The sequence below is a fragment of the Momordica charantia genome (genome assembly GCF_013281855.1).
Source record: "Momordica charantia cultivar OHB3-1 chromosome 7 unlocalized genomic scaffold, Mcharantia_2.0 BLBB01000007.1, whole genome shotgun sequence".
Taxonomy (NCBI): domain Eukaryota; kingdom Viridiplantae; phylum Streptophyta; class Magnoliopsida; order Cucurbitales; family Cucurbitaceae; genus Momordica; species Momordica charantia.
Window position 1 is genome coordinate 9,135,760 of NW_028275165.1, and position 16,493 is coordinate 9,152,252.

The window sequence follows — 16,493 nt, forward strand, 5'->3', positions numbered from 1 at the left end:
TCAGATCTATCCCCCACTGAGCGAAAGGCCAAGGGCTTGAGATCGGCGTCAGCATCTCCGGGGTTGTCTCAAAATGCTCGCGAAGCGTTGACATTTGTCACATGTTTTGGCGAACTCCTTTGTGTCGCGCTCAATCGTCGGCCAGTAGTAGCCCTGGCGGACGACCTTCGCGGCCATGGACCGAGCTCCTCCATGGTTTCCGCAAACCCCTTCATGAATCTCGCGCATGACATACCTCGCCTCTTCCGGGTCGAGGCATCGCAGTAATGGTAGGGAATATCCCCTCTTGAAGAGCTTGCCTTCTTGCATCAAGTAGTGAGCAGCTTGACGTCGGACCTTCCTGGCCTGGCTCGGATCGGCGGGGACAGAGCCATTGACCAGGAAGTCCTTAATTGGGTCCATCCATGTAGGCTGAGCTGACTCGATCTCCATTACCTCAGGCTGGTCGATGGACGACTCAGCAAGTATTTCAACTGGAACCGTTCTTGGTAGATCAGTCTCGTATGCTGAGGCGAGGCGAGCCAGTGCGTCGGCGTTGGAGTTTTCGGACCTCGGCACCTGTCGAATCACATAGTCCTCAAACTGGGCGAGGAGCCCTCGGGTTTTGGCCAGATACCTCTCCATACGAGCTTCCTTTACTTGGTATTCCTCGGTAACCTGATCGACAATCAGCTGAGAGTCGCTGAGAATCAAAAGTCGCCTCACGCCCATCCCTCTGGCGACCTTTAGTCCATTTATCAGCGCCTCATACTCGACTTCGTTGTTGGAAGCTCGGAAACCAAACTGGAGTGCGTACTCAAACCGAAGACCGCCGGGGCCGAGGAGCAGCATACCTGCCCCACAACCTTTCTCATTAGACGAACCATCCACATAGAGTGTCCACTGGTCGCGGACATCTTCTCCTGGCCTGGGTGGGGTCAGCTCGGCAACAAAGTCTGCGGCTGCCTGACCTTTCAACGTCGTTCTCGGCTCGAAGGCGATGTCGTGCTCACTGAGCTCTAGTGCCCACTTCATCAGGCGACCCGACGTTTCGGGCTTGTAGAAAATCTGCCTCAAGGGGAAGTTTGTCGGGACGATTATTTTGTGTGCCTGGAAGTATGGTCGTAGGCGTCGCGCCGAGGTTACCAAGGCTAGGGCCAGCTTCTCAACACAGGGGTAACGAGCCTCAGCCTCAGTCAATGATTTGCTCGTGTAGTAAACAGGGCTCTACCGCTCTTCCGCCTCCCTGATAAGTACTGAGCTCATTGCATTCTCCGACACTGCTAGGTACAGGTAGAGTACATCGCCAGGCAGCGGCTTTGACAACAAGGGAGCCGAGCTGAGGTATTGCTTCAACTGCCTTAGTGCAACTTCGCAATCGTCGGTCCATTCGAACCGACCCTTTTTCCTTAGTATTTGGAAGAAAGGGTGGCACTTGTCCGTGGAGCGAGACACAAAGCGATTCAAGGCTGCCAGTCAGCCGTTCAACCTCTGCAGCTGTTTAACATTTCTCGGTGCTTCCATCTTGAGGACAGCCCTTATCTTGTTCGGATTTGCTTCAATTCCGCGTTCGTGGACCATGAACCCGAGGAACTTCCCCGACGAGACCCCAAAGGCACACTTGCTCGGGTTGAGCTTCATCTGATACTTTCGAAGCACGCCGAAGACCTCTGCTAGGTCGGCTAAATGGGAGCTCGTCTGCTTACTTTTCACCAACATGTCGTCTACATAAACTTCCATGTTGCGTCCGATCTGCTTCGCGAACGTCATGTTGACCATCCGCTGGTAGGTCGCCCCGGCATTCTTCAGACCGAATGGCATGACATTGTAGCAATACAACCCTTGGTCGGTAACAAAGGCGGTATGCTCTTGGTCGGGCACATGCATCCGAATCTGATTGTACCCGGAGTAGGCATCCATGAAGGAGAGGAGTTCATGCCCTGCCGTTGCGTCGACGAGCTGATCTATCCGAGGCAAGGAAAACTGTCTTTCGGACACGCCTTGTTAAGGCTCGTGAAGTCAATACAGACGCGCCACTTGCCGTTGGACTTTTTAACTAAAACTACATTAGATAGCCACGCGGGGTAATGAACTTCTCTTATGAATTTAGCTCGTAGCAACTGCTCGACTTCTTTACAAATTACATTGCTTCGTTCGGCGTCGACAGGCCGACGCTTTTGCCTCACGGGCCTATAGCTAGGATCTACATTAAGTCTATGCACCGTTATACTTGGGTCTATGCCCGACATGTCGTCATCAGACCATGCGAACACATCAGCATTTGCTTTTAGAAAATCGACAAGCTCCTCTCTCACCTCGGCCCCCAGTCTGCTGCCGATGCTGACCTGCCTTTCCGGTCCCACCAGGGGGACAAGTTCTAGTTCTTCAGCTGGGGTGCCACGGCTCGGCTCTGGTTCGTCGGCAAACGGCTTGGGCGCGCTCGTGACCACCGCACAAGTGGCTGTTCCCTTCATCGCAGCGGCGTAGCATTCTCTGGACGTCTTCTGCTCACCCCGGACTGTCACAACTCCAGCCGAGGTGGGATACTTCAAGACCTGGTGGTAAGTAGACGGGACTGCCCTGAGATCATGAATCAAGGGCCGACCAATTATGGCGTTGTACGCGGAGCTCCGATCTATCACAACAAATTCTGCGACTTTAATTATTTGTTGATCTCCCTCGCCGATGGTAACAGGGAGCGAAACACATCCTTCCGCGCTCACCAACTCCCCTGCAAAGCCGACCAACGGCGTCGGGCTGAGCTTCAAGTGCTTCTTCTCCCACCCTAAGGCCGTGTAGGTCAAGAACGATAAGATGTTGGCCGACGCTCCACCGTCGATAAGAACTCTTCTCACATTCACGTGATCTATGAGTGGGGCGATTACTAGGGCGTCATTATGGGGCATGTGCACTCCTTCGCCGTCTTGGTCGTCGAATAAGATCGGCATCACAAGCTCCTTGGGGTACGAGGTACAGACCTCGTGTGCTGCTTCCCGAGCCAGAGCTTTTCTCTTCTGCCCCGACTGTCGCCCACTCGGGGCCCCCATGGATGGTATTTATAACGGCGGGACGATCTTCCTTCCGTCTCGGCGGGGGCGATTTCTCTCGCTTGTCCTCCTGAACCGACCCCTCTGGCTCCGCCCTTTCACGCCTGCCGACGTATTTTTTCAGGTAACCCCTCCGGATCAGATCCTCGACCTGCTCCTTCAAGTGGAAACAGCGTGAGGTGTCGTGGCCATGATCCTTGTGGAATCAACAGTAGAGCCGCTTGTCTCGTTTCCCTGGAGGTCGGCAGAGCTTTTCTGGGGCTGCGAAAAGTGCCTCCAGGTCGGTGTCTTCGGCCGCCGCGTAGATCTCCGCAATTGAGGCATTCAACGGAGTGAACTTGTCGAACCTCGGCCCTCGACGGTCTGAAGGGGCTTTCTCGTCTCGACGGCCTCTATTCTTACTGTCGTCGGCCTGCCAAGACGAGCTCCAACCATCGCTGCGCGGCTTCTTGGGAGGAGGGGACCTTTGGTCTCGATCTTTACCACGGTTGCTCCGCCGAGCTCCATTGGCTTTCCACAATTCCAAGCCGTCGATGTACTGGCGAGCTCTAGCGAGCATCTCGTTCAGGGAGGCCGGCGGTCGACTTCCGAACTCTATTGTCAGGTTCCTATCGTTCAAACCCGTGGTGAACTACATCATGGCGATGTCATCAGTGCAACTTACCACTTTGACATGCTCGTCCATGAACCGAGCGATGTACTCTGTCAAGGATTCATTGTCCCGTTGCTTCACTGTTTCGAGGTGAGAGGGTGGCAACTTCAGCAACTGCCGAGCTGAGAACTGGTTGATGAACAACCTTCTCAGCTGTTGATAACTGTCGATGGATCGTGGCTTCAACTGTCGGTACCACAATCTTGCTGAGCCTTCCAAGGCTATTTGAAATGCTCGACACTTCATGGCGTCGCTCGCGGCCAGGAAATCCATCTTCCCTTCGAACACCTCTACGTAGGAGATCGGATCTCCAGACCCGTCGTAAGAACTCATGACCGGAGCCTTGAACCTCGGTGGAATAAGTGCGTCCAGGATCGCTTGGGAGAAAGGCGGTTCCTCTTGCTCGGCCACGCGATGCGGGTCTACAGGCCTGCACCGCCGCTTAAGATCTTCTATCTCCTTCTGAAACCGATCCCGGAGGAGGTCTACTTCAGACCGAAACGAATGGTCAGCGTGGGAGGACCTCTCTTGAACGTCGACCACTGGGCTTTCCTCCTCATCGTCAACCAAATACTCCCGATCTTCGGGTGCCACTACTCGTCACCTCGGCGTCTCGGCACCTCGGCCCTGATGGGCGTTGGAGTTATCGAAAGATGCCAAGGGAGTCCAGATTGGTCGGATCCTCGGGCGCCGGCCCTCGACCCGATCGTCCTGCCGAGGGTGGTCGTGAATCTGTGCTCCCAGGGCACTGCCTGTCCTCACTCGTTGCGGCTTTCGCGAGGGTGCTCCAGCTCGGGCCTCCCTGCAGGGTCGGAACTGATACTCCGTTCTTTGGGTAGGATGCATCGGTCCTTTTCCTCGAATGGGATCCCTGGAGACGGAAGAGCTAGACACCTCGCTGCCTCTCTCGACCGCCTCAAGCCTTGCTTTGACTTCCTTGAGCTCGGCGATCACGTCGGCTACCATGACGGGGTCCACGCCCGCATCAGCACTTGCCCCGGAACGTGCACCTGTGTTTCCCCAACCGCGAAGGCGAGGTGCGCGGGGCGGCAACCCATTTCTCTGAGGTTGCAGTGGCGGGAACTGATCCTAGGCGAGGTGGAAGTCCTGGACTGCTACTGGATCGGATGTGGCCGGCCGACCTCCATTCTCCTTGACCGCCCCCGCGTGGGGCCGTTGTTATCCTGCCACCTGAGAATACGTGAGTCGAGGATGGGCTCGGGAAGCGACAGCATCCCTCATCGGAGAGCGGATAGGCGAAAGTTGAGATCGTGACTGCTGGGAGCGGGTTTGGGCCATTGGCTCAGATTGCGAAAGGTGAGGCCGACTTCTAGATATGTCGAATCCCCACAGACGGCGCCAGATGTTTGAGCCCGAAATAGCTCAAGCTCGGATACGATTTAGATCGGAATGTTCAGGACGAACTATGGCCAACGATCCCACACCTTCCCTGAACCCTTCTTGAGACCTGCAAAACAGGGTTAGTATTCCGACGAGCAAGTTAGTTCTAGTCCGAGCTAACCTGCCTAGTCTACTTAGAATTGCGTACCTTGCATTTAAGGCAAAGGTTTCTATTTATAGAAACTGGGCCCGACAAGGGTTCTGACACACCCTAAAATCGCGGCGTGTTGTCGGGTACGGAAGGGACACTATTACGGACTTTGTATTAGCTCAGCTCGGCATTATAGGTCCTACTTTGACTGCTGACCTGAGTATTTTGGAGTCGACTTCTCCATTTCGCCCGCGTGTTTAACCTGCTCACCTTTTCGATCATGATACGTGGCAGGCCAGGATTCGTCTCCAACAAACTCTAAACAATAACTTTTTTAGCGTTATATGTAAAGTCTTTGTCCGGGTTGTTGGAAAATTATTGCATTCTTCAAAAATCTTTTCCAATATGGACATTGTCTCACTTATGTTGGTTAGACTTTTTAACATAAAATAATATATTTTATATTATTTTAATGTTGAATAATATGTCATTACTACGTCTCGTATATTAATAAAATTTAATTTTCATTCAAATGTATCAAATATATTAATTAGGATGTGAAATTTAGCCAAATAAAATATTTTAATATTGATATTAAATTTTAGATTATTTGAATTTAATTCAAATAAATATTTTATTAGTATATCTTAATATACTATAAATTTATATTTAATGTATCAAATACATTAAATCACACTTCCATTTTATTTAACATATCCAAACATATTAAATAATTACGTGATTCTAAACATTTAAAATACAATTTTCTTTCCACACATTTAATGGATTAATGTTATAATTGTGAGCTAGCAAGAATACCTTATGAGCCTAGCGTTTATAAACTACAATGATAAAATTAATTAATCAAACTCATTGATTAGTTAATTTTCATTCATTCACTTGAGCCTACTCCATTATAAATCCGGAGTTGCACTCTCATGCACTATAGCACAAGTTATGTCCATGGATATAATCACTACATGCAAGGAATTGCTTTCACGAATTGTTCGAAAATTACAGCTACGTCAAAAGTTCGTTTTACCTCTGTAATTACATATTATAACTTAAGTACCCTGATCGTCTAATGAACAATATGTTTATGACCCAACCATAAACTAAGTTCCTATTGAGCCAGTGAGAGGGCGGGGCCCATTGTTTGACTCTCGAATTTAGCACTTAAGAGAACAACTCATCTACTTACCCTACAATTGGGAATAATGAGTGATATTCATCTTGTGACATTATGTTCCCACTTCCCTATTTGCTAAAGTCCCCAAAATAGTACACATGTTGAATCGGCTACAAATGCCACTTTCACCCATGTAAATCAAATGACATGCCCTCAGATGTAAGAGTTCGTAAACCAGTCAATATTAAGACGAGTCGCATATGATGATCCTATGAAATAATTATCTTATCTTTTAATGAATTTACAAAGAAATATTAAATAATATACAGTCCAACCTTATACAAATTCATTGTATATGATAGCTTGACTCACATGTCTACACATGAATGATTTTGATCAAAACATTGGTAACATTTACCCATTGTATGTGATACATCCATTAATAATCAAAATGATCCTCTTAAAAATTCGTCTACATTATTAAGTATTTTCAAATAATTACCTGATGAAGATCAAATGTTAATACTGGATTCGAAATCAACAATCCAACTGAGAAACTTATTCTCCACACGCATAGACGTAGCAAATCAAATCTACTTGTATGTGTATAGTCTTTTATGCCTTTATTCTTCTTCTTGCAGCGTTACTTCAAACGTTTCTCCTTTTATAACTGCCTCAACTAATTTACAAACAATTTTCTTTTATAGGTTTAGTCATTTGACTTCTATTCTGATTCTCTAATGCTCAGTTTTAAGATCATTTAGATATTGTCTAAATTTAGTTGCTTATGATTTAATCATGTAATAGGTTGTTGTCATATTGTTTATGTTCTTAGCAATGTTCTTAGCTTAACATCTAATATGTCAGCCAAAATATATGTACAGACCATCTCATTTCATTATTATTGATACATCAATAATTTGCCTCTTGAACATTTCAATTAGCATTGATAGTGAGTTTTCAAGAACATTCTCCTATCAAGACAAAGTTGAGATTGTACACAACCATTATAGTGTTAAACTGATGTGAACCAAGGAAGCACCATTGTCATGCCTCAAGGACCCATAACGAGATCAAGAGCCAAGAAGCTACAACAAGCTTTACTTTCTCATGTTCAAATACTTGGTGAACTCGGCTAGGGATGATCAAGAGAGAGATGGAACTTTTCAAGTCAATATCTTCCAAGTAGAGCTTAAGGGAGGCGTTGCATTAAATGAACTCTAAGTTCATTTAAAGGAGCTGAAGTTGAAGTGGAGTTTAACTCAAGTTGCATTCAATAAAGCCAAGTTCAATTCAAGGAACTCAAGTTGCATTAAATGAACTTAAGTGCATCTCAAGCTTCATTTATTGCAAGTTATCCATCAATTAATGGAACTACACTTCAAACTACTTCAAGTGAAGCTTCATTTATAATTGGGAGGTTACAAAGACTTTGAAGGGTGACCAAGACTTAAATTCTCGGATTTAAACCTCTTTTTATTCTATTTTCAGTTTTAAACATTTCATTTATGTGTTTTAAGTTACATTTTAGCTAGTGGATGTTATGGCCATCATGTAATTGGGAGTTACAACCTTTCAAATGCCTTTAGGTTACTTTTAGGGTTGTTTTGGAGGCTATAAATAGCCTAGCTTGTTTCCTTTGAAAGACAGATTTTGATGATTGAATGAAGTTGCTATTTTGCTTCAAAAAGCCTAGAGCTTGTTTTTCTTTGCAATTCTTGAGTGTTAGATTTGCATGCTAGAATCATTCAAGTAGTCTTGATCAAGCTATTTGTGGAGTGGTTCGAATCTTGAGTTTAGAAACAAGTTTTCTCTACTCTTGATATTGATCATCAAGGTAAATCCGTTCTAACTTCTTCCTTGGGTTGACATCATCTCGATTTGGGGGTTTTAGCATTTGTGATCTAGGGGTTTGCATAACCATAAGGGTTCTTAGATCCAATTGGCTATTGTTTTCTTATCATTTGGTATCAGAGCACTAGGCTCTAGATCGGATATATGTTTCCGTTTTCGTATTGCTCTTCTTGTTCTTTGTTTTGAAATTTTTGTTCTTATTGTTCATCTCGTTACATTCTGTCCACGTATCTAAAATACAAAAAAGTGTCATTTCCATTCTTCTTTTCGTCTTGTTGTCTTCTATGAGTTTGTAGATCTCTGTCTTATCTACAACTTTGTCTTATTTCATATCTTGTGATTCAATTTGCTTCTGGGTGAAAACTTCGAAAATTGACATTCTATTCTGGAAAACTGCTATACCCGAGAGCATGTGTTATTCTTTGTTCTTTTCATTTTTACTTCCAAATCATGCTAGATCTGAGTTGTGCTGTTGAAATTGCCTATTTTTGTTAAGCTATTGGTAATAAATCATATCAATTATGTTTTGATTTATTTCCACAACTAACCGTTACTCATTAAATTTTTGGCGGTTACAATTGTCTCAATTAATTTCCAGCAATTTGTTTTTCATTTCTCATGATGTTTTTCTTGTGTAACTCATATCTGTTGTCAAGGCTAAATTAAACTCCATAAATTCTCAAAATAGCCTAATTCTTCAAGAGTTACATTTTCTGGTCTTTTGAACTTCTTGTTCCATCTTAATTATCATGTTCCAATTCTGTCACTTTCTTCTTTAGCTTGTTTCTAATTTGAGTTTTGAATTTACTCCTATATCAAGTTATTTGAGTGTTTTCTTTGTGTGTTTTATCTAATCACTTGAGTTGCAGTCTTGCTCATCGGCTTACTTTTCAATATTGGAGTGTAATTTGCTGAGAGGGTGAGATTGAGCGTGTGTGAGGGAGTGATTCATTGTTTGAGTGTTAAACACGAGTGAAATTCATTAACGAGTGGAAACACGTGAGGGAGTGCCTGTGAGGTCCATTTCTTGTTACTTTAACTTGTTTTGCAGCATGTCCAATCCTGAAGATAATACCATTCCCGATGCCCGAAGGAGAGAGGCACTAGAAGGAACTATGGAATGATTGATTCGTGGCATGGAGGCTTTGACAGAGCGGATAGGAAGGTTGGAGGCTCAAAACCAAGCTCCGGAGCGAATTCCACCACCACGTGTTCTAGATGAGGATGATTATGAAGGTGATGGATCTGATCATTGGAAGGACGATCAAGTTACAGTCTTGGCGGCTCCAAGACGGGGAGAGAGACATGTTGGTCGTGGCTTAGATCGAGGGCGAGGCCGAGGAAGAGGCTACCATAATCTCCAACGGAGAGCTCCACGGGAGGATGCTCAAGTTGACCGAAACTTGGGCAATATCAAATTGAAGCTTCCAAAGTTCTATGGTAAGACTGATCCGGAGGCTTACATTCAATGGGAGAAGCAAGTGGAGTATGTATTTGACTGCCACAATTTTAGCGAAGAAAAGAAGGTAAAACTATGTATTGCTCAATTTAAAGATTATGCAATAACATGGTGGGACAAATATATGTCAAGTAGGAGACGAAATCTTGAGGCGCCAATCGATTCATGGTATGAATTCAAGGAGTTGATGAGAAGGCGGTTTGTTCCTAGACATTTCCAAAGGGACACGGCGCAAAAGCTACAAGTGTTGAGACAAGGTAGCAAGTCCGTGGAGGACTATTACAAGGAGATGGATTTGTTGATGGATCGACTTGATCTTGAAGAGGATATGGAGAATCTCATGGCACGATTTCTGAATGGCTTAAACAAGGAGATTGCTGATAAGGTTGATCTACAACCTTACTATAACATAGAGGAGATGTTGCATATTGCCATAAAGATCGAGAAGCAACTCCAACGAAAGTCCCAAAGGTATTCTACTAAACCTTCTTCAAGTACTTCTACATGGAAAAGGGATAGTAAGCATGCTGAATATAAGTCTAAGACCCGAGAGTTAAGTGAGAAACCTAAGGATAAGGGAGAGACTTCTTATAAGGGGAAGAAAAGGTTGATGAGACTAAGGAAAGAAATAGAGACATTAAGTGTTGGAAATGTCAAGGGGTTGGTCACTATAGTAGAGATTGCCCTAATAGGAGAACTATGGTCCTTAGGGAGGGAGAGTTGGTGACGGACGATGAGGAGGAAGATGAGGTAATAGAGAAAGAAAATGAGGATTGTGATAGTGAGGAGTATAGTGAAGAGGACCCTACACATATGTCCTTAGTCACTAGGAGAGCTTTAAGCACCCAAGTTAAGGAGGATAGCTTAGACCAAAGAGAGAATTTATTTCACACTAGGTGCCTTGTTCATTCTGTACCTTGTAGTATGGTGATCGACAGCGGTAGTTGCACCAATGTTGTGAGTTCAATTCTGGTCAAGAGACTTAATTTAGATACTAAACCACATCCTAGACCGTATAAGCTTCAATGGTTGAGTGATTGTGGGGAGGTAAGGGTGAATAAGCAAGTTCTTGTTTCTTTTACCATTGGAAAGTATGCTGATGATGTTTTGTGTGATGTCGTCTCAATGCATGCCGGAGATATTTTGTTAGGGAGACCATGGCAATTTGATCGTCGGGTAATGTATGATGGATATGCTAATCGTTATCATTTTACTCATAATGGTAGGAAAACTACTCTTGTACCTTTGTCTCCAAAAGATGTATATGTTGACCAATGTAAACTTGAAACGAAAAGGCAAGAGGTCGATGCAAAAGCAAAAGAAATGAAAGAAAAAGAATTGAGAGAAAAAAAGAGTTTGAGTGAAAAGCAAGAAAGTAGCAATCGACCTAGTGAGAAAAATGAGAGAAAAGCCAAATGTGTGAGCTTGTGTGCTAGAATGGGTGAGGTTAGGAATGCTTTGATTGCAAAACGAAATATCCTTGTACTTCTGTACAAAGGATCTTGTTTCCTTACTAACGAGCTTAACCCTTCTTTGCCTAGTGTTTTTGTTGCCCTTTTGCAGGAATTTGAGGAATTATTTCCCGAGGAGATGCCAAGTGGATTGCCACCACTTAGGGGGATCGAGCACAAGATTGACTTCATTCCGGGAGCAACCATTCCAAACCGTCCAGCTTATAGGACTAATCCTAGCAAGCCATACGAAAAGTCTTAAGCATTTTGGTATCAGAGCATTAGGCTCTCAACCAAGCTAATGAGAAAACTCACTTTTCATTCAACTTCAAAATTGTGTTTACAACAAGACATCTCAAAGTTATATATAACCATCCTAGCAAGCCATATGAAAAGTCTTAAGCAAATGAAAAGACTTGTAACTTACAAGAAATGAAAAGACTTAAGCAAATGAAAAGACTTGTAACTTACAAGAAATGAAAAGACTTGTAAATGAAAAGACATAACTTACAAGAAATAAAAAGACAAGCAAATGAAAGGTTAAGAACATGGAAAGTCAACCAAAATAAGTGCAATCTCGTCCATAATGAGAGATGTGAGTGTTTGACTTGGTTTTTGAATTGAATGAGTTGACTTTGACTTGTCTTGATGGAGTTGACTTTGACCTTGACCAAGTAGACTTGACTTGCCTTAAAAACACTTAAAAATGCATAACTTGCACCAAATTGAAGTGCATAGTTCCAACTTCTTGCACATCTTCCTTTTAATTCTCGTGTCGAGTTCACGAACGCTTGGACACGAAGTAGTAAGGCTTGTTGAAGTTTTCGAGCTCTTGATCTTGTAATTGGTCCATGAGGCATGACAAAAAGAGCTCCTTGGTTCATATCACTACCCACCCTATTTGTTCCATGATCTATGGGTCTACTGGAGCTACCCACTTCGATCAATTAGCCAAGATTTTGACCGGATACGAAATCACTGGTGCTCGATCTAGTGGTATTTTTATGGGGATTCTATCTATCGCTGTAGGATTCCTATTCAAGATCACTGCAGTTCCTTTTCGGGCGGCTGTAGGACGGACGGCCGCCTATAGGTGGTAGGGTAGGGTGGGTGGTACCGCTCAGATTGTGGCCAATCTTCCTAACCGCGCGCGGGCCGGGCTTAGAGCGCGTGAAACTCATCACTACCTCGTAAGGGCGTTGAGACCATAGCATGTTACACGAAAGCGCCGCTTTCTCTGTAGTGTTGTCACACAGCAGCCCGCCTAGAAGAGCCACTCGCTCTGTACTGTTGTCACATAAGATAAGCACGCCGCCCGCCTGCTGGTCGGGCGAATCGAAGTTCTCTTCCGGTCAACTGTCCACCCAGTCAAGTGCAAAAAACACAGTAGAATCACGCAAGGCACGCAGCTGGTGTGCTTCCTGCCCGCGAGGAAAGAAAGAAGAGCGACAGGGTTGAGTTCAGATTTGACTGTTTGCAGCATGGGAGCGGATTACCCAAAAAATCCCTAGGAACAATGAAAAAAAAGATATCTCGGTAACGAAAACTATGGGGGGCTGTATTGGCGAGATCCAACGGTGAACAGCTGCCCAAAAGAAAAACCGCCCGGAGTCCGAGGACCTTTAGTACCGTACCCTACCCCCAAACCAGCAGCCTTCGCGCCAAGCAAGACCGCCCTTGTCCCTTTCCTTTCTCCATTCCGCCTCCTTCTTTCTTAGCTTTGTTCCAATCGAGTCTAAGGCAAAGCAAAAGTGGTTCGTACACCTATTTTTTTACCTACTTGACGAAAGGGAACGAACTTTGTTTCGTTTCCGGGTTTATGGATTATTGGATTCAGTCAGCTAAACTCATTCCTTTTTATTATGTTGTGACGCTTTGGTTACCGGCGAACGCTTCCAAAGGCGACCCTCTCGAGTTTCCGGCGGTTTCCTAGATTGAAGTAGCCTTTCGTCATCCTACCAAACGAAAGAAGTCACTATCAAGCAGCGAGCCCTTATTAGTTTAGTTTAGTAAAGTCAAGCTCCAAAAAACGAGAGATTAACCTGCGGTGCGCTACGCCCGGCAACTCATCAAGCAATTTCTTTGCGCTTTCATTTCAGTGATGAGGTCGCAAAGAGGGAAGTAGGGCTCCTATTGACGAAAGGTGGATTCTTCGCTTTCCTTTAGAATGAAAGTCGCTATGAAGCCCCTACTACTTACTTTTTACTTTGTTTGATTCAAAAGGCGAACAGCCCCCCCAACTAGTCGTATGAGGTGGGGTGCTTGTGGTAAGCTGCTTTGGATATGAGGAATTCCTAAAAAAAAGGCAAAGTCCGGTATTTGACGAAGATCTTTCGATCAATAGATAGGATTTAGTGTTTGATATAGGGGATAGGATCCATCTGCTCTTTCTTTCTCAATTTTTTTTTAGAGAGATATAACGATATAAAAAAAATCGGGAGATGATAAAGAATACATAGACATCTAAAGGGATGTCTATTCTATTCCTCTTTTTTTTTTCAGTGCAAGACAGGAAAGCGCCCTCTTTTTGTCATCCCTGCAGCTTTCCAGATTTTGTATTGAACGCATGGCGTAGCTAGGACCTTCAAATCATGTTTGAGCCTATGTTCAAACCAAACCCACCCCTATTTGTTTGTTTGAATAAGGCTAGAAAGAATGCCCGCCAAGTTCAGATAAGGAAATGCTTCCCCCAACCATTAAAGGAAAGGCTCGACAAAGGGAGGGGAAGGAAAACGCTTTCGGAGATCGAGATTGGATTTCTTTTTCATCAAAAACGAAGAAGGCCGAGGATGGCCTACGGTGCGTGTTATCTGAAGGGAACACGCTTTTTCGACTGCGGTGGTATGATTGTCGGGCCCTCTCCTCGTTCCGCCCGCTGGCCTATTAGGTAGGATAGCTGTCTTCGGGCTTTGCCTGCCCTTTCTCATAAAGAATTCTGGTTTGGCCCGGGAAAGCGCTGGCAACAACAGAAAGGAAGGGGTCCATGTAGCTGCTGCGCCCGCCCCCTTCTTAGTCAATGGGGCAGCAGGTTCGGCATCCACTAGAAAAGAGAGAATCCACTTCAGATAACCACGCCTCTGCGTGGCAGCATATGGAATGGCCAAGAGCGGACCTTTCTGGATATATAATCCAAGTCGAGAGTGGAGTTACGGAAACAGCCGTCTGATGGAAAACGACTTTCACGTTCGATTCAGAGAGCACTTTTTTCGTTCAGAATTCCTCGTTCCCTTTCGTGTGAATTCCCCAGCGGTGAATTCGAAACTTGTGGGGCCCTATCTATTCCATCTCTCAAGCCCCGAAGAAAACCCCCTCCCCTTCGGACTCCATATCTCTTTTGACTCTATATATGTGGGCACCTGATATCTATGAGGGTTCACCCACCCCGGTTACAGCATTCCTTTCTATTGCGCCTAAAATCTCTATTTTTGCTAATATTTCACGTGTTTCTATTTATGGTTCCTATGGAGCTACATTGCAACAAATCTTCTTTTTCTGCAGCATTGCTTCTATGATCTTAGGAGCACTGGCCGCCATGGCCCAAACGAAAGTCAAAAGACCTCTAGCTCATAGTTCAATTGGGCATGTAGGTTATATTCGTACATGTTTCTCATGTGGAACCATAGAAGGAATTCAATCACTACTAATTGGTATCTTTATTTATGTATTAATGACGATAGATGCATTCGCCATAGTTTTAGCATTACGGCAAACCCGTGTAAAATATATAGCGGATTTGGGCGCTCTAGCCAAAACGAATCCTATTTCGGCTATTACCTTCTCCATTACTATGTTCTCATACGCAGGAATACCCCCGTTAGCCGGTTTTTGTAGCAAATTCTATTTGTTTTTCGCCGCTTTGGGTTGTGAGGCTTACTTCCTAGCCCCAGTGGGAGTAGTGACTAGCGTTATAGGTCGTTGGGCGGCCGGAAGGTTGCCACGAGTAAGTCCGTTTGGGAGACCGAAGGCAGTTCTCCGTGCACTGGACACGTAGCTTACCGAATCAGTTGCGACACGGATGGGAATGCATGCTCCGAAAGATAGGGTCGAGTCTGATACATCAACCGTCTACTCAATATCCTTGTACGAGTCCACAATCACTACACGAGATGAACCTTGGTTTGGTGAATTGAAGTTGGCCTTAGGTGTAATAGGACTCCCAGTTACTGCGCGCGATCGTATACTGAGGTGCTCCCCGCCGGTTGTTGGAACGACGCGAGCCGGGCCTCGATTCAGAAAGATGAAGGGCCAAAAAGTCGAAATAGGGGGTTACTAATTCCCCATCTCATTGGGGGCGGAAAACGAATCGACATCTCGATGTGAGACAGCCTTTTCAATTTGAGTTGGGAAAGAACGGCGAAGTCCATCCGAACCGTCCAATGAAGAATAAGAGGAGAACAATGCGCCAATGGCGCGCGAAGCGCATGCGGAATGGACACGGATAAAAAAAAAGTGTGGAGAAGAAGCAGCCGAGCTCATTCCCTTCGCTTCCTGGGCCCAAAGCAGTGCAGTCTTTCCTGGCCAAATCAAGGATTTGGGGCTTCACGCTACTTAAGAAATCCATTTTTTTAGTAAGATATATGAATAGAAAGATGGCTGAATCTATCGAGACGATTTCTATTTTGATATCTAAAAAAGAATCGATTTCATTCAACGTTTGATTCAAAGAACTGCGCTTAGCCCCCCCGCTCATGAAAACGGCTCTGCTGCAATGGATGGCAGAGGGTCCGTAGTACCCAAAGCACTGGAGTGATCCTGTAGCCGGGAAGGGGCCTAGAATTGCCTACTACTACACCACACTACAGTTGGCTCTACACATTTACAAAGCTAACCCCTGTCCAGTCCCTGGCAGAGCTAAGGGGGCTTCAATCCTTATTCCTTATCCCCATCTTCGCCCAGGCTAACGGGGCCTTACGGGGAGAGTGGAGCCTCAAGAAGCACTGTTGAGAGGAAGATGCTTGGCCCTCTTCATTCTCTACAGGGTTCCAAACCTTTCTTCAACATAGGTGACAACGAGCGAGGCAGAGATGGAAGAGATCGAACACGGGAATAAGAAGCAAGCTCGCCTTTTTTTATTTTGATAGAGGGGGATGGAGAAAGTGGACAAAACAGACTCGCATTTCCCAGTCGAAAAGATGAGTTCCTTTTTCATCTCGCATTTCTCATCAAACAAATACGGAAAAATAATCATATTGAAAACGTTCCTAACCCACCAAGCCCTTCCTTCGTAGAGCCGTGTATTGTAAGTGATCCGAACCTGCTCGGAGCGAGCCTCCCATAGAGGCAAGTGAAGTTGGTGAGCCGTATGATGGGCAACTATCTCCTGCGGTTCGGAGAGGACTCAGCTGTTAGTTAGTACCCCCTTGGTTTCGGGGTGGACCCTTTCACTCTATTTTATTATATACGCTTAGCGAAAAGAATGTTTTTTGATAC

General features: G+C 45.1%; 2 protein-coding genes across 2 annotated transcripts; both read right to left on the reverse strand.

Moving 5' to 3' along the window:
* Positions 1-48: 48 nt before the first annotated feature.
* LOC148210275 (uncharacterized) lies at positions 49-1,014 on the reverse strand. Its single transcript, XM_088126261.1, has one exon. The coding sequence runs from the start codon at positions 1,012-1,014 to the stop codon at positions 49-51; it is 966 nt and encodes a 321-aa protein (XP_087982387.1).
* Positions 1,015-1,943: 929 nt separating this feature from the next.
* Positions 1,944-3,026, reverse strand: LOC148210276 (uncharacterized). Its single transcript, XM_088126262.1, has one exon. The coding sequence runs from the start codon at positions 3,024-3,026 to the stop codon at positions 1,944-1,946; it is 1,083 nt and encodes a 360-aa protein (XP_087982388.1).
* Positions 3,027-16,493: the final 13,467 nt, after the last annotated feature.